Raw genomic sequence first — 27,730 nt, 5'->3', positions numbered from 1 at the left:
ACTGCTCATGTTTCCTGTTTAAAAAGCTCATATAAGACTGAACCACTGAAATGTTTATCTTTTGCCATTGGATCTCTGCACTCCACAGAGTAACACACAAACAGGCTGAGCAGCTACTAATCAAACTCTTTAAAGCCGCCAAACTCACTTTTTGTCTGCATTATGAAACTAAGATTTGGTCAACTGAGGTCAAGTTGTGCACTTAACACAGCTTTCCATTATAGGCAGTGAACTCTATAACAGGGAGTAAACTCATATATAAACAGAGAACTTTTTCTGCTGCTGCTCAGGGCTGGGATTAAGTTGGATCACCTAGTCTTCTGCTTTTAATGAAATTCTCTCCCTTATATTTTCTTGTTTGGAAGACAGTCCAAAGTTATCTCATGCTAATTTAGTTAGGCAGTGCCCTCCAGGGATGTCACAGGCCTCCATGACCCCTCCAGAGAGACTCCGGGAAGGGATGAGGAGAATTAAACATTCCTGAGAAATTGCAAAGCAAGAGCCCCCAGAGATTTTGTAGAAAAACTAGCTCCAGACTATCTGCCAGAGACCCAAGTCACCTTTTCAGCACTTCCTTGACATCTCTCCACCAATTCCATCTGGCTTGACTCAGGGGGTCAGCATGGGGACTGGGAAGAGGTGGCAGTGAGAAAGTGTGGAATTCAGGGGAGGTCTGATTTACGCTGTTTGTGTGGGATATGTTAGATAAATGGAAAGAGCAGTGCGAGAAAATAATAGATCTTATTTCACTCCAGAGCCTTTCCCCTGCGTTCCGGAGGGGTAGTGAAGAAGGATTGTTTTTCAGCTAAAGATACTGAATAAGGAGATTTAACAGTTCATTAGCAGTCGTATAATTTGATGCAAGCTTTGTGTCTTTGGACTTGTATGGCAAATGTGTTAAAGATTTGTTTCTCAGAGCATAATCTTGCAAATTCTTATTACTGTGGATTCATTTCAGTGGCATTACTCATATAGTAGGGCTTATGGGCATGTCCTTATTCCTTCTGGGATAAAGCTGTTTTAACTGTTGGAGCATCCTAATTTTTAAAAAATGCACAGGAATGCTCCCATATCTCAGTCCTTTTTCATAAAGTTATGTTATAATGTTAAATCCTAGTGTTTGGAGAAAAAATATCTCCCTTGTATGAGTAAGTTTAGCAACAATAAGTGCTGTTCAGTGATTACAGTCATATATACTGTTTTTTCTGTGTGTCTATAAAACTTATTTTTAGGTTTTACTCACAAAATTTGTGATCAAATGGGGAAGCAATTCTTAGCACTATGTCCATATAAATGTGGAATGGGAGTGGGCAATAAAAGATAATAAAAAAACAAAGCAAAACATTATAGGCTTGTTCTATATGCACACATTCTTAACTCTAAAATATATTTAAACTCTTAATCCATTTTTCTGCATTTTATTTATGCACACAAGGTTGAAGAAAATCCAAAAGCTACAGGGGGCGTATCTATTAGAGTCAACTAAAATGTCACAAAGCAGTGAGGAAGATTTTGAGTTTTCCAGTAGTCTTGTTCTGGCTGTTAAGCAAAACAACATCCAGCCTGAAGAAGCACACTACTTGTTTTACAGAATGGGTATCAAAGGGGTGATCCAACATAGTACTGAAAGTATCAACATTAAGTGAACACTAAATTGACATGGTTGTCACCCAAAGCCCTAAATTGTCACTTTTCCTCCAAGGCAGAGAACAAAAGAGCCACACCGAAGGCTTTTTCCAGCTATACAAACCATACTCCTTGTGCCATTGTGAATAGTCTTGTTCTCAGTATTGTGTTAACTGGCCAATTACAGATACAGCTGGCAGTCATTTCTATGACTAAGATCATACTAGAAAAGCCTTCCATATCCTTAGACTTTTTGGGTGTGAACTTTTGGGTGTGAAGTGAGACTTCAATGCGCACTCCAACTTTTAATTCCAACATCTGAGTTTTCAAGGGAGGTATCACATTGCATTGTGTTTTATATATATATATATAGGTTGTCCTCATTCAAAGTGGTTGAACTGGATTCATCCTTGAAGCACAGAACTTTGCCCTGTTGTTCCAGTTCCTAAGTTCTCAAAGGCAGGCCTCTGAAACCCTCAAACATAAGGACACTGTTACAAATGAAATTAAAAAGAGCATTAGAATCCACTGCATTTATAAACGGAAAGGAAAACTTAGATTGGGGTCTATCTGATGTACATTTGTCCAGACCTTAACATTTGCACACCATACATTCCAGATTAAAGGTGCCCCCTAACACGATACGCTATATTTCACAGGCTCCCTCTGCATAATAGCCACGCTAGAGCAATAATCCTATTATACTGCTATAATAACGTCTGTGTAGCTCCTGTTTTCTTGACATCAGGCATGCCAGCAGGCCTCTTTAGTGGTGAGCCTTCAAAGGTTCATCTAGTTCAGCCCTCTATTCCGTGTAGGATCTGAAATACAGGTCCACCCTGTCCCTGACAGATGACCAACCTGGTTCCACATAAACACCTCCAGGGAAGTAGAGCTCATGATCTCCATTCTAAAGTTCTTTGCAATCTCTGTGCTGTCCCAAATAGGAGCTCTACGTGTGTGTGTGTGTGTGTGTGTGTGTGTGTGTGTGTGTAGCTCTACATGTGTGTGTGTGACTATGCAGACTTTGTTTTATATTGTCATCAATCGATTTATTGACCCAGTCAACAGATTTCACAACAAAATGTATACATCCATTAATAAGACCCTGTATATTTGTATAGAAGCCCCAGTAAAATGAATGGACATTGTGCATTTATACACATAGACTGGGGGGACACACACACCTATGTAGCTATTTGCATGCTTTATTATCTAAATAGCAGGAACCCTGACCTTAATTCATAGATTTAATTCTGTATTGTATGCGTGGGCGCGCTTATGGTCTCTCACCCATAAATCCTGCGTCTTTGAATAGAATTGCTCCCTGGGTGGATAAAATATGTGGCTGTTCTGCAAGAAGTTATCTAAACGTCGGGAATGTGTATGTTGCTGGCAAGAAAACAAATGTATCTTTTATATTCACCGTCATCGAACCAAAATTATAAATAAATGCCAATGTATTTGAACCCTGCAGGCCCTTTTCACTCAACTGTGGGTTACTGATGACCTGAATTTCAACTTGAGACATAAAGTGAACAATACATTTTCTGCTTCTCTCCACATCCATGTGCACTGTATTATTGTTTATTTGAAGCAGTTATATTCCACCTTCCCTACACAATTCAATCTCTAGTTGTCTTTTCAATGAACTCAGGACTGAATCAGGAACGCTTAGCTCCAACATCTATTTCTCTGCCAGTTCTCAACCCTGAAACATCTAGAAGAAGAATTGATGGGAATGTCTCCTGATCAGATGCAGAATGTTACCATCTTCAGAGAGTAAACAACATATCACAGTGACAATATTGCCATCAAGTTCAACACATATCAGAGTGAACAATTGCAAAAAAAGAAAAGAAAAGAAAAGAAAAGTGCAACAGGGTTACACTTGACTTAAAAAGAAGGCACTTTTAATCCCAAAACGAAGGGATTGGTAAAGAAAATAAAGTTGAAATGGAAAGTGCAGAGGGTTAAATCTCTCCAGAAATCACAATAACAGACGCTCAGCTAGAATGCATACCACAGGACAGCAGAGGAACAAAGTGGTTGCGATCTCCTAGCCACACATGCACACAAAGTCATGGTGTGCCTTAGCTGTTATTTGTACCAGGCCAATGTCTTGAATTTACTCCTAATCAACATTCATGTAAAGTTCCTAGAGTGCCCATATACTGGTAAATGATACTGAAAATTTGCTGTCGTGTTTTCTTTGTTTATTTTTCCTTGCTGACTAGTGTAATGTCTCCTGGTTCAAACTGAGATGATGGTCTCTTCGTGGAAAGAACACGATTAATCCTATTTTCTTCAAAAATTAGAGACGGAAATGCATAAGCATCTTCATCTGATGCCAAGAAGCCTTCCAGCCAGTTTTTGCAACAGGGTGATCAATACACCCAGTGTGATGAATAATTTAAGGAGATTAAGTTGTTATAGCAACAAACCAACACTTGACTTGAAAGTCTACTTGAGCTATTTGTAATGAAAACATGCCTTTGACTAGTGCTTTCCTAGCATTCATTCCTATGTCTGCCCAAACCTGACCACATTCTGGGTGCCACCCTTTCGTCTTGCAGTGATTAAGCTGACTGCATAGGGTGGCTGCTTCCTCCATCCCCCCCATGGAACAAAAACATTTGTGCTTCATTTCTAAACCGAACAGAGCAAATTAATTCGTAAAGCCATAAAAAACAACTGATTAAAAGATTTGTGGGGGTTTTTTTAATGAGCCAGAGGGCAAAAACCTCGAAGCGTGCTTCATATTTTTACTAGGTATAAGAAGTTTTGTATAGCTAATTCAGGAGGGAAGATTTTTAAAGGAAGATTATCCATTGATTCATCGTTATCTTTTATTATTTTTTAATATGAGTTATTATTATGGTTATATTTTATAATACTTGGTATTGTTTTTCCCCTGTCTTCCCCCTGCTCACTTGTATGCTCTCTTTCCTGTGACAAAGACGTAGGGGCCTTCCTGTTGAGCAGAACGATCCTATGGAGATTGCGTTGAGGGAGGGAGGGAGATTGTGCGGTGAAGGAGCCATCACTGCATCCTAAACCTGCTGAGTTTGTTTCTGCTAGAGCAAAGGGTGTATGACGTCCTACCTTTTTTCGTCTCCTCGCTGGCATTTTTAATTATTATTCCCCTCCCAATTGGGAACGCACCAGGGAACATTAAAGGTGGGTCGGCAGTAGTGGCACAGCTTTCCACAGGTGTGCTAGGGAATTCTCTGATGACAGGCCTCCCTCTCTGACTGTGGAGTGGTAGATATGCCACGTTCTGTGGCCCCTCAGTCCCTCTCCAAGGGAGCTGCTCCCTAAATCTTCATGCAGCAAGAAGGTACCGTATTTCTACAGATCCAAACCAGTCTTTATCTCATCTACAAGCAGTAGGGTTCTTGCTGTGGAGTTCCTCATAAAGGATTACAAGAGAGAGCATCTTAGTGAGATGTTAGTTCATGTACTTGACTTATTATGTATTTCCTACATAGCTGTCAACTTTCGGATTTGAAAATAAGGGATCAGCAGCCTCACCTGTCCTGGGTACAGTCTATGGGATATCTAACAATCCAGGACAGCAGCGGGAAGCGGCGCTGAAATAAGGGAATTTCCTGCAAAAAAAGGGAAGGTTGACAGCTATGATTTCCGATTACGTTTTCTTGTTCTGTTTGTCAATTCAATTAAAACATCACGTATGTATAAATAAATAAAAACCAACAAACACGGAGAGACAGATAGGAAAATACATTAGGCAGACCAGAAGCTTGCCAGGCAGATTTCCCCCAAGAATGGATTCTCCTCAGAAAAGCACTACAACAGAGGAGATCATCTCATTCATTCCTACAACCAACCATACATGTGTGGGGAGCATGGAGCAGGCCTTTCCAACTGGCCTCAATATCAACTAGGATCAGTCTCTTTGGTATCATGGCCCCTCGGCCCTCCAGATGTTTAGAGACTACAGTTCCCAGCATCCCTGATCACTGGTCCTGCTAGCTAGGAATCATGGGAGTTGTAGGCCAAAAACATCCGGAGGGCCGAGGTTGAGGAAGCCTGATTTAAACAATTCAGGGCTTTTGCCAGTAGACAAGGGAAACAGGTCTTACCATGACGATATAGTGGCATCTTGTGCCGAAACACTTGAGAAGAATTTCCACCACCACTCCTACCTCATGGCACATAAGGCTTATTCATATAATAACAGGATAGGAAATTGTGCTTTTCCCCAGCCAGCAAATCTGGGGCCTTTATCTGACCAACTTGGTGCATGTGGAACGCCCTCCCACCAGATGTCAAAGAGAAAAATAACTACCAAACTTTTAGAAGACATCTGAAGGCAGCCCTGTTTAGGGAAGCTAGGTTATTGCATTTTAGTGTTTTGTCGGAAGCCACCCAGAGTGGCTGGGGAAACCCAGCCAGATGGGCAGGGTATAAATAAATTATTATTATTATTATTAGGCTTCATTTTCCATCCATTCACCCATTGGAGGATGAGGTATGTAATATCATGGTTCTGTTGCCGCAAGGACCATAGCTTTTTCTTGAGAGGCGGGGTCCAATTCCAAATCCATTCACTCTCACGTGGAAAGTATTATAAATTCATCTGCAACAAAGCCCAGACCCAATAATGAGAGAAGCAAGTCTCCTCCATCCCTTTCGGAGATTGAAGGCTTGGTACTTCTCCCCAAGCACCCACAACCAGAGACTCCCATTGATCTTCCCCGTATCACCCCTTAAGGCAACCTAGGGGTTTTTTAGATTATCTTTTCCTCTCTGTCAATGAAGTGAAGGAGTTTTTGTGAGGGGATATGCAACCGATATTAATAATAGATAAAGATGGCTCTGGACTTTTTTAAAAAAGGAAAAGACAAAGGGTGATATATTTAAAGGCTTGTTTAAACTTCTATTGTTGACGTGATTTCCCAACGAGCAGCTTTTCTGTTTCATTTTGCCCGTGGCAAATACCTAAAGATCAGTAATAAAGCCTTATACAAATACCTTCATACTTTGCAAGAACAGCATTTTGACACTTGCTGATACAGTACAAGGAAAAGGACAACACTACATTAATGTTTGACAACACAGTAAGAGCATTGTGTATTCACCTGCAATGAATGACGAAAAAATTGGATGAATTAAAACAGAAAGGTTCTCAGGGTTTATATTTAAAAGTTTATCTAGATCACAGTGGTTATGTTCCCAAGCACTGTCTTCTGTTGTCCCATTATTTCTCCTGAGGTGTTGTAAAACAGTTGGACCATACAAGTGCAAAAGAAAAATAGATATTAATTTATTATTATACATCCCAAGCACCCCAATGTGCCAAGAGAGACCACCGCTTTTCCTTCTAGTGTCTCTGGCTAGTGAATAATGATGTAATTAGTATGAACTAAATAAATAATTGCCGTTTGCAAGTGCAAGCATTGCTACTATTGTTGCCATTTGTCCTGAGAAAATACAGTTGGCATGCAGAAAGAGGTTTCGTGTTATCGTCGCATGGTAAAATTACATGTCTTGGGAGGATTGCCTAAAGATGAAAAGGTTTTAGCAGGTGCAGAAAACAATACACTGACAGTGCTTCCCTAATGTTAATATTCAGGGAGTTTCAGAGAGACTGTGCTGTTGCATTGAAGGATCAGTCTTACCAGATTTGGAAGCAAAAGGACACAGCTGCCCATGGGCTCAGGGCTCCCTGTAGTAGACTGAAACCTCTCACATTGTCACTGTACTATTGGAGAAAAATGAACATCCAACCAGACACCATTTGTTCCATTTGCCTCTGCCTGCTCCATCACACATACCTAAATATGATCAGTGTTGTGAATGGCTCCTGATCTCCAGCTGTGATTGTTGATACCACACCATGGGCTAGTGTCCACACATGAGTGTTATTCTGCTGTTAATCCGCTTTGCTCTCGATTCAAATTACCGTATTTTTCGCTCTATAAGACGCACCAGACCACAAGACGCACCTAGTTTTTGGAGGAGGAAAACAAGAAAAAAAAATATTCTGAATCTCGGAAGCCAGAACAGCAAGAGGGATCGCTGCGCAGTGAAAGCAGCTATCCCTCTTGCTGTTCTGGCTTCTGGTATAGCTGCGCAGCCTACATTCGCTCCATAAGATGCACACACATTTCCCCTTACTTTTTAGGAGGGAAAAAGTGAGTCTTGTAGAGCAAAAAATACAGTAGACTGCCGTAGTCCACAGCCGCACGTATTGGAATTTGTATAGGAGGAGCAACTTGGGTCTTTCCCAGTGTGGTGTAGTGGTTAAGAGCAGTAGTCACGTAATCTGGGGAACCAGGTTCGCGTCTCCGCTCCTTCACATGCAGCTGCTGGGTGACCCTGGGCCAGTCACACTTCTTTGAAGTCTCTCAGCCCCACTCACCTCACAGAGTGTTTGTTGTGGGGGAGGAAGGGAAATGAGATTGTTAGCCGCTTTGAGACTCCTGAAGGGGAGTGAAAGGCGGGATATCAAATCCAAACTCCTCTTCTTCTTCATACCAGTAGGCATTTCCTTTTGTGTTCTCCCTTCCTTAGAATTTATTGATTCTGTTGTGCCAATTATGTACCAAGAGAGTATGTGAATAGATAGCTCTTTGCACACCTTGGCTTTTCCTTCTTCTTTTTTTAATTCCCCGCTCAGGAAATGTGCAAAAACACACCCCCGGGTCTTATAAATTTTCGGCACATATTTAATGTGGTTTGTGTGTGCATTTTTCTGGTTCTGAATGTATTCTTCGAGTGTAATTTTCAATTGAAACCTGATTCATTTTGTGCTTTTATTTTAATTCCTACTGCTAATTGGACTTACGAAATATTAAAATAAGTGTGTACATATTCTTAACACTCTGCTTAGATTTTCTAGAATGTTCAGCTTCAGAAGTTAACTAAATTCTAGGTGGTCATTGCATGCTATTCGATTTGAGATCTCATTACTTCCTAAAAACAAGAAGTACTGTGTGTAGAAAATTCATCCATTTTAAGTTAAAGATTTCTGACCACTTTCAGATTTTGATTTGGGTTTTTTCTTTTTGGTTTTCAGACAAATAGCACCATCACAAAGGCGTCATACAACAATGCAGGGATCTTGCTACCATGAACATTTGGGTGTTTAGTTAAACTAAGCCTTGATTAACAAGCATTGTGCTAATGGATGACAGCACAGTTAATAAGTGTTTTCAGTTGGGGTGCTGGATTAGTGAGTCATACCTATAGTTGCTTCAGATATGTGTGTGTGCATGGGTGTAGCCAAGGGGGGCAGGGGGCATATGCCCCCCTAAATCAAGTAAACACATAAAAATACTTAACTAACTGAGCAGTTGCATTACAGATAGCTCAGTTCTGCCCCCTAACATTGATCCTGCCCCTCCCAAAATAAATCCTGGTTTCGCCCACATGTGTGTGTGTACACATGTCATGCACACATAAGAGAAATGCACAGAATTTGTATGGTTTGACTAGAATAATCCTATGCAAGGTTTTCTTTCACTTCCTTCAGTAACCCAGGTGTGAACAATATAGAGAGCAAGCTATTTCTGAAGGGTGTTGGCCTGCGTGAATATTCACATGACACCCAACGTCAAAACATTTGAGCTGCCCAACTTCCTGCCATGCCAGCACAATATCCATGGCATAGCATAGCATCCTCTTCTGTGCTGTTACTGTAGCGTAGGTCAAAAATGAATACTCACCCTCACGTCAATCCGCTGCTAGTTATTTGTTTAAAAAGCAAGGCTTAGGATCTCGTCGTAAGCTCAGAAATATTCCATGCCATCATCACTAGAGGGATTTTATTATTTGTAAAGAAAATGCTGACAACCCCTGTACAGTGGTACCTCAGATTACGTACGCTTCAGGTTACATACGCTTCAGGTTGCAGACTTCGCTAACCCAGAAATAGTGCTTCAGGTTAAGAACTTTGCTTCAGGATGAGAACAGAAATCGTGCTCTGGTGGCACGGCGGCAGCAGGAGGCCCCATTAGCTAAAGTGGTGCTTCGGGTTAAGGACAGTTTCAGGTTAAGAACGGACCTCCAGAACGAATTAAGTACTTAACCCAAGGTACCACTGTAATTATACAGAGTGTTAAGTGCAGGTCAAAGTATTTTGAAAGTACGCAGGCATGCTACTATCAGGGCTTTTTTTCAGCTGGAACTTGCCAGAACTCAGTTCTGGCACCTCTCAGGTGGGTGCCGACAAGAGAGGCATTCACGGTGAGTTCCAGCACCTATTTTTCTAGAAAAATAGCACTGGCTAGTATGTATTCTTGCATTGCAGTCAGTATCACTTTTAGCATTGCTGGGAGCCCCTAGAGGAAAACTAAATTGATTCACCTAAGAAAAACAAATGTGGTTATGGATTTTGTTCAGCCCTTCATACAAGAGAACTCCTGGGAAGACTGCAGACTTGGAACTAACCCAGAAATTCAAGCCATTAACAAAACAAAATTTAATTATGAAATAATGATGGTGATGATGATGATGTTGATGATGATATTTATACCCCAGTTGATTTCTTCATTGAGTTTTATCTTCACACATTTGCATTAGCGTTGCCAGCATCTGGTAATGAGATGTGATAAGAAAAAGTACTTTTTGTTAAAATTGACATCTAAGTAAATGTCTGCCATCCTATATGAATCATTCTGCTGAGAAATTGAAGAAAACTTTGTCTCTTCCTTCACCTCCGCAAAAAAATGTTCAAATATGTGACCTCGCGATGGTTAAAAGATAGCCAAAGTCAGGCAGTGATTTTATCGCAGATTGAGGCCTAGCCGTGTCACGGGTCAGGGAGTTCAGCATGTGAACAGGAAGGTGAGAACTGCTGAACTTTTACCTCAGTTGTGCAGCCCCATCAGAGAATAAATGGACCAAATCATTGTACAGCTGTATAAAGAGGTGAACGGCTGAATACCTATTGCACAGAGCCCTTTGTTTTCTGCACATGATCTGGCATCATGATAGGATGCACTAGGCTGCAGCTTTGTAGCAATTACTAAGCCATTATCACACAAGAACACAGGATCGTTTATCTTCTAATTCAGAATGTCACCTGTTCTTCATTTGCAAGTCAATAACCGTTAATTATGCTCAGTGGAACTTTAAACAAAGATTTTCCCCTCTGTTAAAATCAGTAAGCCATTTAGTAAGGGCAAAATAAATCTAGAATTGCAGTATTTTATTATTCTGCTTGTTTTTATCCTGAAGCCAGTACAATAAAACCCTGGAAATTGGTACATCAGGAACTTTATATACTTTGTGGTGGGAGAGAACCAGTTCCTGGGATTTTGACTGTTATGAAAGCGTTCAGTATAGATTTCTGTTTGACTGCATAATATTTATTAATGAGATATTTATTGAATGATTAAACAGCTTGAGCAATTGGTGTATCCTATCCACCTACCCTTTATTGAGTCTCTTTGACATAGTCTCCAGAACAAGAGACTATTTTTTGTTAAACAGTTGCTGGTTTTTTGGCAGAAGAAAAAAGTACGAGCGTACCCACATCCTACAGTACTGTTTGCTAAAAACAAATGATTTCTCCAAAAAAAATTCTAATCTAATAATTATTTCACATGTTTTCACAATGTAGGATGTTTATATTATATAAAAAATGAGTACAGCAAAGCAAACATAAACCTGTATGTATTTTTAGTTCAATAACTTAAAATATACTGTAAAGAAGCAGAAAAAGGTGCTTTAAAGAAACAGCAAAAACGAAGCAGAATTATGTAGTGTTGTGAGCACCATACAAGTCATATAAGGTATTTGTCATGTTGCAATCTTGTACCCATTGACATACACTAATGTCCCTTGGAAATCTCATTTTGCAGAATTGCGAACAACTTAGTTTTTTTTTAATTAATCTTGTAGAATTAAAGATGTGAATGATATAAAAGGTTGCCATTCATCTGAACCATAAACACAATATCTGCAGTCCCATGAGATCCCATGAGCACACCTTTTCTGTTTTCTTTTACAAGCAGAAAAATACTCTGTGTGTGCAATTGTGAATCCTTGTGCACATGCGAAATAATACTCTGCATAGAAGGGATTGAAGAAAAAAGAAAGCTACTGTTGTGTCATAGGTTTTGCATTTGAAATCTAAATTGATTTGAATTAATGGGACATAATTTTGAAGCAGTTTCATAGAACTGGAATCCTGGTCTCTACCCTTTCATCCAGGAACTGCTCTGCTGTCAGCACATATGACAGAAATGGATGGACTGGAAAGGAATGGTTACACATTGACAATGCAATCTGTTGTAGGTTTGGTTTAGATTGTATGTTTAGATACTAAAGCTACCAAGCTGCACAAAGCAGCTGAATAGCGACTAGATAAAAGTTCTGCTTCTGATCATGCTCTAAATTTATAAAATTGCACTAAGATCTTTTGATTCACTGAAATGAATCTTCATCTTTGCATTTCAGAAATGAAACAAAATGTCTTATGGCTTTGTTGGCAATAACGACATACATGCATTTCCATAGCAGCCGGGATTTTTGCAGCAATGTGTTAGAAGGTCTGGTCTTAGAAACATCACTGCATCTGAAATTGATCAGTCTACTAATTCTCACAGTTCACAGTAGGCTGATCAAGAAAGCTGGCAGAGTCCAATGGATACAGTGTCTTTCATTTTGACCTTATTCGCCCTTGTGGGCCTCTAAGAAGCAAAAGATCTGTATGTAAGTCATGAATTTTGATTTCCTGAGTTTAAAAGACATCATAAGAGTTAGGACACACCTTCAATGAAGGATTTAATCAGGTGGTTAGACTGGAATGCCTGGAGGTGGGGGTTTTTTCTTTTTGTTTTTTAAGAAACTCTTTTTTGACTCTCCAAAGGCTGATGTATCACAACTGAGAAAGCAGAATACTGTAGAAATAACAAGGTATCTTTCATAAGTTTACTCTACAATTTCTTGAGCCTCATTTGTTTCATGTCGCGACTGTTCCAGGTAAAGAACTGTAGCATACTAGTGAAACTTTTGGCTACATGTTTTAGCTGTAAAAAAAAACACCATCATGCAAGCACACTACTTCTGTGAGAATGCTTTAATTCTCTATGTATTGCTGACAGAGGGGTGGGGGAAATCTGAACTTTTCAGGTGCTATTTACTAAAAGAAACTGAGCTGTCCCAGAGCTTATATTAATCTGATTTGCAGAGTATCCCCTGGCATCTGGGGAGCTAGTAAAGTTGTTTTCTTTAAATGTGATGTGAAGAGGTCAGTGCAAATAGCATCGTGGATTACCCTACGAGATAGCAATCCCTTTAAACCATATGGGGAGAGTTTGAATTATGGTGTTTGCATGCAGATTATTTATTAAACAAGGGTTGAGCCTTACAGGTAGCTCCCTGTTTCTTTCACTAAGGGATTAGAGTATTTCAGTCATTTTGGATTGACTTACAGTGGTAAGTTTTTCTCCAGATATCATTTCAGGGTAGCAGTGTGGTCTAGCTGATTGAGTACTAGGCTGGGAGTCAGAAACCCCAAGTTCTGTTCTTGGCTCAGCTGCTGACCCTGTGCAGGATGTTGAAGACATTTGTTGCTCCTGATTTCTCTTGTCTGCCTTTCATCTGCCATAGGTATTTAGCCCTGAAAGCTCTGCACAGCCACCAGACTCAGTTATGCAACTTTGCCACCTATTAAAATCAGTGAAAGAGGATATGTCTTCGTAATTCATTCCAAAACTCTTTGTTTATTTAGAAGAAGAAAGTTTCTGTGTTTATTTGCATTTTGCCTTTTACGAAAATGTCTTCACGATTTTGTTTTCTTTTTGTTCAGCTAGCTATGTTAATGCAGGCCAAATAACTACACCTTAAGCAGCTAAATTTACATGTATACATTTTTTAACTTCACATAAGTTTCAGACATGTATTTGGCCAGAGAAAATGTAGTTTTCTACAAATAATCAAATAAGGCATATGCCCAGTGCTTCATTTTCTTCATTTATTCCAGTTGTGGAATCTGGATTTTGCAAAAACAAGGGTGTCACATGACTTTTTTAAAGAAATGACTTTTTGCCAATGTAATTTACTGAGTGAAGGTTCTTGTAAGCTCTCAAAACGTGTCAAGATTACAGACTACCACCTCCTGGAAAATATCTGAAATACAGGTTGAACTGAGTTATGGGCTGCAATCTCAGTTATAACCTAATATCTAGGTTATAACTGAGTTATAACCTGAGCAAAAAATGTGCCTTCACATAGAATCCCCTCATCCCTGTGATGTCCAGTGGCTGGTTTAAATTGACCCTAAGGTGTTAAGAGGAATGGTAGCCAACCAACTAATAAATATGCTGGGAGGTGAGGCCATTTGGCAGGACAAAAAGAAGTGTGCTGGGGTGAAGAATTTCTGCTGTCCAGCAGTGAGAAACTTCACACCCATCTGTTCTGGTTTCTAAGATCTTTAGGAGGCATTTTCTCAGTCCATTTGTCCATGGGCAAATGGTGGGCTTTGTCCCGGGGACATTCCTGCCTGTTTCACTCATGACATGGGCATTTTTGCCAATCCCAGTACAAGGAGGGATGACACTGTTGGGAACCCGTATTCCTGAATGCTTGTATATACGTTTGAACAACATTTGGGTGTTCAAAAGAAAGAAAGATAAGAACAGCTTTATACGACTGCTCATTTTAACCCTGACATTTTCAGAATAATTAAATAAGGAGGGGTTAAAAAGGCATTCCAGTAATGGGAGATGTTTAGCCATGCAGTGGAATGGGGCAAGGTTTTTATAAAGTGTATTGAGATCCTCTGATGGGGCACTTCTGGTGGTTCCACATACCCATGAGGTTCAGTAGGCCTTCGCTATGAACCAAGCCTTTACTGTGGCAGGCCCTACCTGTGGAACACCCTACCACTAGAAGTTTGGTGGGAACCATTTCTTCCTTCTTTAAGATGTCTTCTAACAATTGTACTGTTTTGACAAATGTTCTGTTTTGACAAATCGGTATTTATGGAGGTTTTATTGGTGTTTTTAATGATGTTTTCTGGATACTTTCATTTATTTTATTGTCATAAGCTGTATACTCCCTTGATTCTTGTGATCGTTTGGGGGGTTATAAATGCATAAATCAATAAATTATCTTCCATAGAGCAGTGAGAAGTTATAACCAATTAGGCTATATTATATTATTTCTTCCTCTAATGTTATGAAAATAATTTGCCGCAGTGGTACTGCTTTTCCTTGAAGTGCTGTTCTGCTAACTGAAAATGCTTTGGGTTGTTTTAAGCGGTAATACAATAAAATGCACCAAACGGGAGAGCAGTAACAGATGAACTAAACTAGGATGTACTTATCTTTCTTCAGGCTATGTGGCTAATGCTGCAAATGGATGAGCCAGAGGACTTTGTAATAGCTACTGGGGAGGTCCACAGTGTCCGTGAATTTGTGGAGAAGGCATTCCAGCACATTGGGAAAACGATTGTGTAAGTAGGAACACACAACAGCAATAATTTTGGTTGACCATTTCTCGCTCACATCCTTTTATTTGGCTATTTGTACCTCTGTGTAAAGGGAAGTTCTCTCTCTGATGTAGTACTGTTCATGTACCATGCTCTCTCTTATTATGTCCTGAAGCCTTTTAGTATTATCCTTTTCCTCCATTCAGTCTAATTTGAAGATATGTTGACAACTCATATCCAGAACAAAAAAATGGCAGAATTCTCTGTTCTCTCTGTACCTAAAATTGTGCAATCAAGCACTAAAAAAAATGTTTGGTTTTCACTTGATGGTTGAGGGGAAGGTGACAGTATTCAAATGTCCACATAAAGAATCGCCATTCCAAGCCAAAGAACAAATCAAAACTCTCGTGGCACGTCTCTTTAAAGACATAAGTTTTGCTTTCCTTAGATGAATCTGGCCCCTGGTCTCCCATATATGATTAATCCCAAACGTTAAAATCCAGCCTAACAAAGGGAGTCTTGTGTACATCCAGGAAAGACAGGTTTTGACTAAGGCAAGGGAGTTTTCACAGTTGTGGGACAACAACCAAGTGTGCCATTCTCATATTTGGTATTACAATTTTGTGTACAGATACTGAAATCTAGAGCAGGTTTTCCCAAACTTGGGTCTCCAGCTGCTTTTGGACTACAGTACACATCATCCCCAACCACTGGTCCTGCTAGCTAGCTATAGTCCAACAACAGCTACATACTGCATTGTTGTAGCAGTAGGTGGATGGATGACTCAAGAGCCAGTGTGGTGTAGTGGTTAAGAGTGATAGACTCATAATCTGATGAACCGGGTTCGTGTCCCCCTCCTCCACATGCAGTTGCTGGGTGACCTTGGGCCAGTCACACTTCTTTGGAGTCTCTCAGCCCCACTCACCTCACAGAGTGTTCGTTGTGGAGAAGGAAGGGAAAGGAGAATGTTAGCCGCTTTGAGACTCCTTCGGTTAGTGATAAAGCGGGATATCAAATCCAAACTCTTCTACTCTTCTTCTCAAGAAAGAGAATCAATTTTCCTCATTTGCTCAGAACCTGCTGTCAGTTTTGGGGTTTGCTTTTCACAGATTCCAAATGGCAAGTGAATTTCCATTCCGAAAGCAAATGGGCACTGGAGCAGGAACTGAGGCAGCGACTTCTGGAGATGAGCAATTGAACAAGCACTTGCAAAGCTCACGAGGGAGTTGTGAACTTGGCAAAGGTCCAGAGCAGACAAAGAGACTTATATTCTCACTGCCAAGCATCCCTGCCAGCACCTCTGAGTCATGTGCTGGGTCATTGTTTGCAACTGGATCTTCTCCCTCTTCCTTTCCTCCCAAGTATAATCCTGGTGATAGACCCTTATGACATCCAGATTGGTACTCTTGCAGAGACTCTGGGCTTCCTATCAGGATGCTATGGAGAAGGTTTATCAGGTGAGGGAGACAGGCTAGACATCCATGATATGAGGCATTTCAGTCTGCCTTGGGACTACTGCAGGTTTCTCTAGGTCAGGGTCAGCAAACTTTTTCAGCAGGGGGCCAGTCCATTGTCCCTCAGACCTTGTGCGGGGCCGGACTATATTTTTTGGAGGGGGAAATGAATGAATTCCTATGCCCCACAAATAACCCAGAGGTGCATTTTAAATAAAAGCACACATTCTACTCATGTAAAAACACCAGGCAGGCCCCACAAATAACCCAGAGATGCATTTTAAATAAAAGCACACATTCCACTCATGTAAAAACACGCTGATTCCCGGACCATCCGCAGGCCGGATTTAAAAGGCGATTGGGCCAGACCTGGCCCCCGGGCCTTAGTTTGCCTACCCATGCTCTAGGTTTCTCCAGGTATAGGAGTTTTCAGCAGACTTTGGGGAGATCAGAAGCACTTGCTTCTGTTTGTATTATTTGTTTACTTCCTTGCATATTTCTGTTAAAAAAAATAAAACCAAGGTGATTGTAGGACAGGCTGGGTTGCTGGTGCCCCTCCTCTGACAAAAGACTCTTTGATCCAGCAAAAGCAACCACAGTACCAAAGGAGAACCCCTTTTTTTTCACCACTTCGCTAACAGAGCACACACAGAGACAGATGGGGCTGTATGCTGTTGGCAAGAATGGTGGGATATGGGTCAGGTGTTAAGCTCTGTATATGCTGTATAACGAACATAGAGCCCAAAGATGTTGTTCAGCTCCAACTCCATCAGCCCAGTTATCATGGCCAGTAGACATTGATGATGGGAGTTGTAGTCCCATGACATCCAAAGGTATTCCTGGTGCATATGAATGTGAATGTTATGTACATAATATGAGTATTGCATGGGACAATGAATGAGGTATGTGTGTATAAATAGGAGAGTGTGAGAGAAAGGGAAGGGGGAATGGACATGGAGAAAGTACACCCACAAAATGCCCTTACCCATATCTGTTCTCCATCACTGGTTTGAAACTTCTGAGACCATGTGTCCCTTTAATTTCATTGTATTAATTTGCAAAGCTACCCCTAGCGTTGGCATTTAATCCACATCAAAATCAGTGGTGTATCTACCATGTCAAAGATAACAGTGTTTCATTGTGTTGGTCTGAAACAATGAGGAAAAGGAAATTTTGACAAGTGAAATGTAAGCAATTTTGTCTGTGAGACTTTCATCTTTGAAATCTAGTTCATTTTTTTTCTTTTAACACGGCTACTGCCAAGGAAAACTCTGGAATGATGAGATTCCTCAGAGTGATTCTAATTCAGTTCCTTGCGCTGACAAGAAGACCTTTCAGCTACAAATATTTCCCCCCGTAACTATTACACCTTTCCCCCCCCCTTTCTATCTTCCTTTTGCCTATTACTAATTAAGTAATACGATGGGGAAACACTTCCCTCTTCTCATTTGAACTCCAACAGGATAAACCAAACAAGCAAACACTTGTCTTGACTAATTTTCTGTCATTAATCTTATTAAATCAGAGCAGCATTGTAAGGATAGCCTCAAACCACTAAGGCACTCGAAAGTTCTTAGCAGACTGCTGTCTGTGAATAAAGGTGGAGGGGACCCTATATAAGCAGTGGAAAGATTTATGAGGTTTTCCCTCATATAATTCTACATATAGATCTGCAGCAAAAGTATTCGTTGCTTGAAGGGCTGAGATTAACATAAAAAAGCAATGAACAGTCACATTAATCTCCATTTTTGCTATCCTTGCCTGAAATGGTCATGATTTGCCTGTTCTTCAGAGTATTTGCATTTCTTCTGTGTAAGCTGCTTTGGGTGTTTCTTTGGGGGAAGCAGCCTAGAAATGTTTTAAAGGAGTAAAGGGGTTCTGAAAAGTCTCACAAGCAAGAGCTGTTTTTCAGGATGTGCAAGGGAACAATCCAAGAGGTACAAAAAGCTGGCGTAAAGCAAGCAGGCATAAATTAAGCCAGATCCAAACCCCATTCAGCAGTGAGACTGGTTGCTGCTGCTCTGATCATGGTGGAGGAAAAGCGAGCCTTTAAAATAGTGGTCTGTGCCAGGTTACTAGGTCACATGACCAGGCTGAATGGTCTTAGGATCTAGCCTAAGTCTCCCATCTCTGGTCCCATTCCCTCCACACATCCAAACGCTTTTTGGAGGCTTAATACCAGCCTGAACGCAGCTGAGATGAGCAACTTAGGCTGCCATATCTTTGGCTGAGCCAGGTTTGGGGGCTTAATCATAGAACTGCAGAGTTGGAAGGGATCCCGTGGATCATTTAGTTTAACCCCTTGCAATGCAGGAATATGCAGCTGTCCCATACGGAGATCAAACTTGCAACTTTGACATTATCAGTGCCATGCCCTAACCAACTGAGCTCTGGCGTAACCAGAGGTTGTAGTGTCCTCATGTTGACCAACATGTCCTAACCTGCAACCTCACCCTGTTCTAAGAATATTCAAGATAACTGTTGTTTTTTAAACAACCATAAGATTCGTTGTTGTGATGATGACTGCTTCAAACAACAGAGAAATGTTTTTGAAGGCTTCTCTAATTATGGAAACTCTGCAATTAAGTTATTCCATAGAGGAGATTACCGTATTTTTCGTCCCATAGGATGCTCCGTCCCATAGGACGCACCTAGTTTTTTTGGGGGGGGGAAATAAAGGGGGGAAATTCCTTTATTTCCCCCCCAAAACCAGATCGGGGAAGCCAAATCAGGTCGAGGAACAGCGGGATGGCGGCACTGCGCCTCCCTGCTGTCCCCCAAGCTTGTGGGGCTGGCCGATGTCTGCCCAGTGCGCGGGGTGCTCTGATTCAGGAACTCCTGCAGGGCTCCCCACGCTGCGGATGTCTGCCCGGCGCGAGGGGCGCTCTGCTTCAGGGCGCACCTCGCCCCGGGCGGCAGGCTGCTATCCGCAGCCTAGACAGCCCTGCGGGACCTCCCACAGGGCTGCCTAGGCTGCGGATGTCTTCCTGAAGCCTGGAGACCAAGAGGGGTTGGTGCACACCGACCCCTCTCGCTCTCCAAGCTTCAGCGAAAGCCTGCATTCGCCCCATAGGACGCACCCAGATTTCCCCCTCATTTTTGCAGGGGGAAAAGTGCGTCCTATAGGGCGAAAAATACGGTATGTTGCCAAACCCTACCTTACGACAGAATAGAGAATGAACAGTAATAAACTATACCCTATGCAGCTATAAATTTATATACAGTGGTACCTCAGGTTACATACGCTTCAGGTTACATATGCTTCAGGTTACAGACTCCGCTAACCCAGAAATAGTACCTCGGGTTAAGAACTTTGCTTCAGGATGAGAACAGAAATTGTGCTCTGGCGGTGTGGCGGCAGCAGGAGGCCCCATTAGCTTAAGTGGTTCTTCAGGTTAAGAACAGCTTCAGTACGGTCAAGTACGGACCTCCGGAACAAATTAAGTACTTAACCCGAGGTACCACTATAAATCTGCACCAAGAAAGTGGAATCAATATTGGAATCAGACCTGGAAGAACCAGGTCCACTTAGCAATGAAGCTTCCTGGGCCAGTCACTATTTCTCCGCATAACCTTTTTTACAATATGTTGTCAGAAGAAGAGGAGGGGTGGGTGATCATGTACTCTGCTCTGACATATCAACTGCGTCCCACACTGAGCCTATCCAGAAGGGTACTGTGACCCATAGTATCAAAAGGTCAAGCAGCAGGCAGTCCACACAGCATTCTACAACCCCTAAGACTCTGGCTGGTTATAGTGCCGTCAGTGACAATACGGCACGTTGACTGGCATTGCCATTTACCAGCCAGAGCATGGATTCCCAAGAAGTTAAAAATAATTAATAACTTCAATATATTTTGGCTGTGTTCCCCACAAGGTTCAGGTGTGCTGTTCCTTTATGTAATGAAAATGATGGGAGGGAGAGCACAGGCATGCTGGCAAGCCCCTTCTCCTCCAGTGCAGAACCTTCCCCTTGTTTACGGGCCTCCATGAGTTGAAGGATGAACTTGTTCCGCATGGCCTATTTGTGGAGGCTGGCATGTTGTAAACAAATGGAAGGTGATGCACCCAAGCAGCAAGGCTTGCTAGTGCTGCTCCGCTCTTCCCTCACATGACCGTCATCATGAGAAGAGACTCAGTCCTGGATAGGACTGGAGAGTAATCCTTATCGGATTGAAATCAAAGGCAAAACTTCATTTGACTTAACATGCATGGCTCGCACAGGGATATTCCTTGTCGTTGCTACTGTCATTTCCCTTTTCTAGGAGGATTGAAAAACGGTCATTTGCAGCTGGTGAACACATTGTTATAAGAGCTACGTATCACACTTTTCAGATTTGGGGGGGTTAATTACTTTTCTCCTGTGGTTTTTTTCTTTGTACTTTCTCTTAAGCAAGTAGAAATTCTATCTGAACATCAGATGAATGTAATTACCGTACCATATTTATTTCCTGTCTAAACTTTGCCCCATAGTCAGTTTTCTTATTGCATCTGTTGCTTATCCACAAAACAAAACTGCAACACGATGATGGGAAATCTCTCTCTCTTTTTTTAAACATGCAGTAGTCATGCATGCATTTGACCTGCAATCTGGTCATTGTCTTCTGATGTGTTTATCCTGTGGTTAATAGCAGTTGAGCTAAGCTGAAGTGTTAGCATTCACTCAAGATTGGGCTTTCATTTTTGTCGTTTGCAGAACAATTAAGCATCTTTGAACATTAACAAGGAAGGAAGTATGCCATTAAAGTGGAGCTTATTTTCAAAATCATGGCCTTCATTCTGGTGATAAAAAGGGCCCATGCGGAACTTTGTGGTGTTCAGTAATATTCTGTTATGCATGCACTAAACTCCAGTGAAGTGGCTAATCTGGCTGACAATTGGTGACAAACTCACTAGCCTGAAAAATTACTTCCTATTCAAACTATGCATCCTTATACTTGTGGCAGACATTTATTTATTTCAAAGTGTTTTGTTTACAAATATTTATTGCATTGCTTTCCCACTGGCATGAGTACTGCACACAGTATTTTGAAGTGTATCGTATCGTATAGTTTAGTTTATAGTACTTTGGGAAACAGGTTGAGCTACTGAATAATTGTCATCTCTTACCATTCATCTACTTCTGCTTCATTGACTATGCAAAAGCCTTTGACTGTGTTGACCACAGCAAACTATGGCAAGTTCTTAAAGAAATGGGAGTGCCTGATCACCTCATCTGTCTCCTGAGAAATCTCTATGTGGGACAAGAAGCTACGGTTAGAACTGGATATGGAACAAGTGACTGGTTCAAAATTGGGAAAGGAGTACGACAAGGCTGTATATTGCCTCCCTGCTTATTTCATAGAATCATAGAATCATAGAGTTGGAATAGACCACAAGGGCCATCGAGTCCAACCCCCTGCCAAGCAGGAAACACCATCAGAGCACTCCCGACATATGGTTGTCAAGCCTCTGCTTAAAGACCTCCAAAGTAGGAGACTCTACCACACTCCTTGGCAGCAAATTCCACTGTCGAACAGCTCTTACTGTCAGGAAGTTCTTCCTAATGTTTAGGTGGAATCTTCTTTCTTGTAGTTTGGATCCATTGCTCCATGTCTGCTTCTCTGGAGCAGCAGAAAACAACCTTTCTCCCTCCTCCATATGACATCCTTTTATATATTTGAACATGGCTATCATATCACCCCTTAACCTCCTCTTCTCCAGGCTAAACATGCCCAGCTCCCTTAGCCATTCCTCATAAGGCATCGTTTCCAGGCCTTTGACCATTTTGGTTGCCCTCCTCTGGACACGTTCCAGTTTGTCAGTGTCCTTCTTGAACTGTGGTGCCCAGAACTGGACACAGTACTCCAGGTGAAGTCTGACCAGAGCAGAATACAGTGGCACTAATACTTCCCTTGATCTAGATGCTATACTCGTGTTGATGCAGCCCAGAATTGCATTGGCTTTTTTAGCTGCCGCGTCACACTGTTGGCTCATGTCAAGTTTGTGGTCAACCAAGACTCCTAGATCCTTTTCACATGTACTGCTCTCAAGCCAGGTGTCACCCATCTTGTATTTGTGCCTCTCATTTTTTTTTGCCCAAGTGCAATACTTTACATTTCTCCCTGTTAAAGTTCATCTTGTTTGTTTTGGCCCAGTTTTCTAATCTGTCAAGGTCGTTTTGAAGTGTGATCCTGTCCTCTGGGGTGTTAGCCACCCCTCCCGGTTTGGTGTCATCTGCAAATTTGATCAGGATGCCCTTTAATTTATATGCAGAATTCATCATGGAAAGGCTGGCCTGGATGAATCCCAAGCCGAAATTAAAATTGCCGGAAGTAATATCAACAACCTCAGATATGCAGATGACACAACCTTGATGGCAGAAAGTGAGGAGGAATTAAAGAATGAGGGTGAAAGAGGAGAGCGCAAAATATGGTCTGAAGCTCAACATCAACAAAAACGAAGATCATGGCCACTGGTCCCATCACTTCCTGGCAAATAGAAGGGGAAGAAATAGAGGCAGTGAGATATTTTACTTTCTTGGGCTCCATGATCACTTCAGATGGTGACAGCAGTCACGAAATTAAAAGACACCTGCTTCTTGGGAGAAAAGCAATGACAAACCTAGACAGCATCTTAAAAAGCAGAGACATCATCTTGCTGACAAAGGTCCGTATAGTTAAAGCTATGGTTTCCCCACTAGTGATGTATGGAAGTGAGAGCAGGACCATAAGGAAGGCTGATCGCGAAAAATTGATGCTTTTGAATTATGGTGCTGGAGGAGACTCTTGAGACTGCAAGAAGATCAAACCTATCCATTCTGAAGGAAATCAGCCCTGAGTGCTCACTGGAAGGACAGATTGTGAAGCTGAGGCTCCAATACTTTGGCCCCCTCATGAGAAGAGAAGACTCCCTGGAAAAGCCCCTGATGTTGGGAAAGATGGAGGGCACAAGGAGAAAGGGATGACAGAGGACGAGATGGTTGGACAGTGTTCTCAAAGCTACCAGCATGAGTTTGACCAAGCTGCAGGAGGCAGTGGAAGACAGGAGTGCCTGACGTGCTCTGGTCCATAGGGTCACGAAGAGTCTGACATGACTAAACAACAACCATTCATGATGAAAAGTTATTTTAGGAATGAGAAAGCTTTTTTTCTGAAAAAGGAGCTGAAATCTACTTCTGAGGTCTCTGTGGGTTGTATCCCATTGAAATTAATGGACAGGATTCATCTGATGAGTTCCATCTGTGGTTAAGTCTTACACAAGGACTTCTACTTGCACAGTTGGGCTTTTACCCCATCCCCTCCCACCATGTGCCCCCTGAAATTGGCTTGGGTGGGTTGGGAGAACCCCAAGAATAGCATGCGGGGGGAGGGAGAAAGAGGTAAATCAGTCTGTCTGGGAAGCTGCAAGGCTTGCGCAAATGGATTGTTCATCATGGCACAATGTTGAATTCCACCCAGTGGATCCAAGTTAATCATGCCCATTGTTTTAAATGGGTCTACTCTTGAGTATGGCTAATGTTGGACTGTGATTTTTATGGTGATCTTATTTTGAATATGTTGGAGTGGCAAATACTACACTATCAACCTATCTGGGCTTGCTTTTGAAACCTAGGGAGTAATTGAAAAAGAACAGTTTTACATTATCATGCTTAGTTCTCTTCAATATCATTAAGTGTTACGTACAGTATTCTGTGGATTGATCCTGCTTTAAATTACTAAAAACCTGCTTTAAATGTCAATGGTGGCAACTACCTTGATCTTTCCCTAGATGGGGTTCTGCTTTGATCTAGCATGTCTATACATATATTTTTTATTTTCTCCCATGTGACTTTTGTCCTGCTTCTTGAGCAATCTTCTGAGTTTGTGTTATATCTGCCTTGAATCAGGACTCCTGCAGAGAAGGTCCTTCTGCTCTGTCAACAAATTCTGAGCAGGAAAGTAGACAAAAGTTAATGCTGACAGCTTTCTCTCTCTACTTTCAGGAATATTTCATAGTGTGTTCAAAAATGGCTGCAGAAAATATTATCATTAATATGATTCTCTAATAAATCCTTGGAAGGAATTAACATCATTTTTCTCTAGTAATCTGACTAGCAACTGTCTCTACTTCTCTGTTATTGAAAACAAAAAGTGGCTGCATATTTTTCTGTCTAGGTTGAACCACCCTTTCCTTGCTCCTGTTGCATCCAGCAACTACAAGATCCAACTGACCACTTTTACACTTTTATTGTGGTGATGGTGAATAGTGAGTCTCTAGTAAACTCAAAGCATGAGGTCAACCACTTCCGGAGACATAAAAAGGCAGTTCTGGTCCTTTTACAGCTGCAAAGGGTTTCCTTACTCCCTTCTTCCAGAATTGACAAATAACTACCAGGAAACTGCCATCTAATGGGGAGAATCCATGGCATGCTATGGGTGTACAGGATTTCTATATAGCTGTACACTGTGTGTACAGGATTTGTCTTGCCTTGCATACTGGGGTGGGATTGGATCATTCCCTAATCTCCGTTTTCTGCAGATTATTGGAATGTTTATAGTTTTGCAACAATGAATTATGTGAACATACAGTATAGTAAACATTTGATGGCACATTGTTTTCAAAATATTCTGAAAGCTGAGTCCATCCATCCCCCCAACCTCAAACACAGATAATGATCTTCTGCAGGCAAGCAAAATTCACTCTTGCTTCCCATGCCAATGTCCTAGTTATGGGCCTGCCTGGCATATGGTTGAGGGTGGGACTGTTTGATGTTCCAATAAGTGCTCTGTGAGACCAAATATGCTTAGGGCCTTCTGAGCTTAAGCCTGGGAGAGAGAGGGGATTTCAGACTTATGCAAACATATGCACACCATTTGCTCATTCTGTTTGTAATTCACCCCATGAGCATGATGAGGTCTACTCACCTCTTTTGTTCCATTTCAGTATTTAAGACAGGCTGTAACTCGGAGTGATTCCGTGAACAGACCATATGCTAGTCCACTTCACAGAGTCAAATTTTCCCTCTTGCAAAGCCCAGCATGTGGCTTTTAGGAAGGATTCTATGAAGAACATAATTAGACAAACAAGTTTTTAGTCTGATGTTGAAAGTGATTGTATAAGTGTTTGATCTGAGTACATTTCAAGGCAAATTGGAGATTGCTTGTACCTCTGTCATCGTTAGACCTGGGAAAACAAATGTACAAAGATGTTAAGTATCATCTTTATTGACTATGTATCAAATGATAAATGAATATATTTTTGTATTTTGTTGTCTCCTTTGTATCTCTAGCCTATGTTACACATCTGTTTTTGTAAACATCTAATTTCTAACTACTCAGGCATCAATTCCACTGCTTATCAGTGTTAGTTTGTAGCAGTAAAAACTGTATTTTTGTAGCATCTTAAAGAGTAACATATTTATTGTGGCAAAAGATTCATGATCTAGTGCATCGGTAAGCAAACTAAGGCCCGGGGCCCGGATCTAGCCCAATTGCCTTCTAAATCCAGCCCGCGGATGATCTGCAAATCAGCATGTTTTTACATGAGTAGAATGTGTCCTTTTATTTAAAATGCATCTCTGGGTTATTTGTGGGGCATAGGAATTGGTTCATTATTTTTTTAAAAAAATATAGTCCAGTCCCCCACAAGGTCTGAGGGACAGTGGACCAGCCCCTGCTGAAAATGTTTGCTGACCCCTCATCCAGTGCTTCTTCAGGTACAGAATCCTGTTATTTGTGTCCTTATATATATCTACTAAGGGACGCGGGTGGCGCTGTGGGTTAAACCACAGAGCCTAGGACTTGCCAATCAGAAGGTTGGTGGTTCAAATCCCCGCGATGGGGTGAGCTCCCATTGCTCGGTCCCAGCTCCTGCCAACCTAGCAGTTCGAAAGCATGTCAAAGTGCAAGTAGATAAATAGGTAAGGCTCCGGCAGGAAGGTAAATGGTGTTTCCGTGCACTGCTCTGGTTTGCCAAAAGCGGCTTAGTCATGCTGGCCACATTGCCCGGAAGCTGTACGCCGGCTCCCTCAGCCAGTAAAACGAAATGAGTGCCGCAACCCAGAGTTGGTCATGACTGGACCTAATGGTCAGGGGTCCCTTTACCTTTACTAGCAAAATATAGCACATGAGGCACCTAACAAAGTGGTGTCCAGTGGCAAAAACGTATACCGCATCTCATGCATAGTATCAGAGCACAAAACAAGTGGACTTTAAAAGCCATTGTGCTTCCGCTCTGGTCATACCTCTGCCTCTGCTCCTGGGGCCTGAAGTGTACATTGCCCTGGAGAAAGAAATAACACCAGCCTTGTCTAAGAATCTGTGCTCCAAATGCTGCTGTGATCAGACTGGTAAAGACATTATGGGGTGATGAAATGTTTGTCATCTTTGCAGGTGGGAAGGCAAGAATGAGAATGAAGTAGGTCGATGCAAAGAAACTGGCAAGATCCATGTGACAGTTAATCACAAATACTACAGGCCAACTGAAGTGGTAAGCAAAGTGATTCTTTCAGCTTTACAGAGGAATGTAAAACAAATTCAGTCACCAAATCGCTGCATTTGGGCAGCTGTTTGCAAAAGGATTCTAACTGCAACTACTCCGTTTGCTTTCAAACAGGTAGCCATATATATCTCTTAATTACGGTACCCTGTTTATGCAAAACGGGGGTAAAACTCAGAAACCAGAATTACTGGATATTTCATGCTCTATTTAATCCAGTTTTGAATTAGCAAAGAAGATGTGGACAGTTTCTTTCTTCCAGATTGTTGCTGGAGCATAAATGCTTGAGACAGAAGTAATGATGGGTGCGATTTATTACATATTTTCCATTTGTATTTTCAAGTCTTATATCTATTCATGTGTTAAAAGTTTAAATTTATATGCTTATTTTCTGCAGTATATTCCAGCAAATAAATACATGGGAAAACCAGAAAGGAGAGGGAGAGAGGGTATTCAAAAAATAATAAATAAAAAAATCAGTCTAGAATATAAGACCATAGAATTTTATTTTATATATTTATGTTCATCTACCTGCTGTTTGTGACTGTGTTAATGGAAAGTCACTGAAAAGTCATAATTAAGACATTTCCTTCCATGTGCTGGAAATAAATTCTCTTAATTAGGCCAGAATGCTTCTAATATATCCTTGTGAATTTGGAAGCAGTTTAAAAACTGTCAGTGATTGAGAAGAACACAATTATTTATATGGCTCTGCCACAAAGAAAAGAAAATACATATTTGGCACTAGTAATCCTGATTCATTGTACTTCCATTGAAGTCAATC

General features: G+C 41.3%; 2 protein-coding genes across 4 annotated transcripts in view; both read left to right on the top strand.

Annotated features, from left to right (window-relative positions):
- The window catches only part of MYLK4 (myosin light chain kinase family member 4), a 797,874-nt gene that overhangs the window by 429,877 nt on the left and 340,267 nt on the right, over positions 1–27,730 (top strand). The gene's annotated exons all lie outside the window — the stretch shown is intronic.
- The window catches only part of GMDS (GDP-mannose 4,6-dehydratase), a 274,215-nt gene that overhangs the window by 177,661 nt on the left and 68,824 nt on the right, over positions 1–27,730 (top strand). For both annotated transcript variants that reach the window (XR_014529619.1, XM_083519594.1), the window contains exons 8-9: positions 14,940–15,058; positions 26,841–26,937. Coding sequence is in view for 1 of the 2 variants with exons in the window: in XM_083519594.1 (XP_083375720.1) it covers positions 14,940–15,058; positions 26,841–26,937 (216 nt within the window). In the remaining variant the exon portion in view is untranslated. The remainder of the gene's footprint in view (positions 1–14,939; positions 15,059–26,840; positions 26,938–27,730) is intronic.

Source organism: Podarcis liolepis (genome assembly GCF_965112155.1).
Source record: "Podarcis liolepis genome assembly, chromosome: 8".
NCBI lineage: Eukaryota > Metazoa > Chordata > Lepidosauria > Squamata > Lacertidae > Podarcis > Podarcis liolepis.
This window is presented reverse-complemented; position numbering and strand designations above follow the sequence as displayed.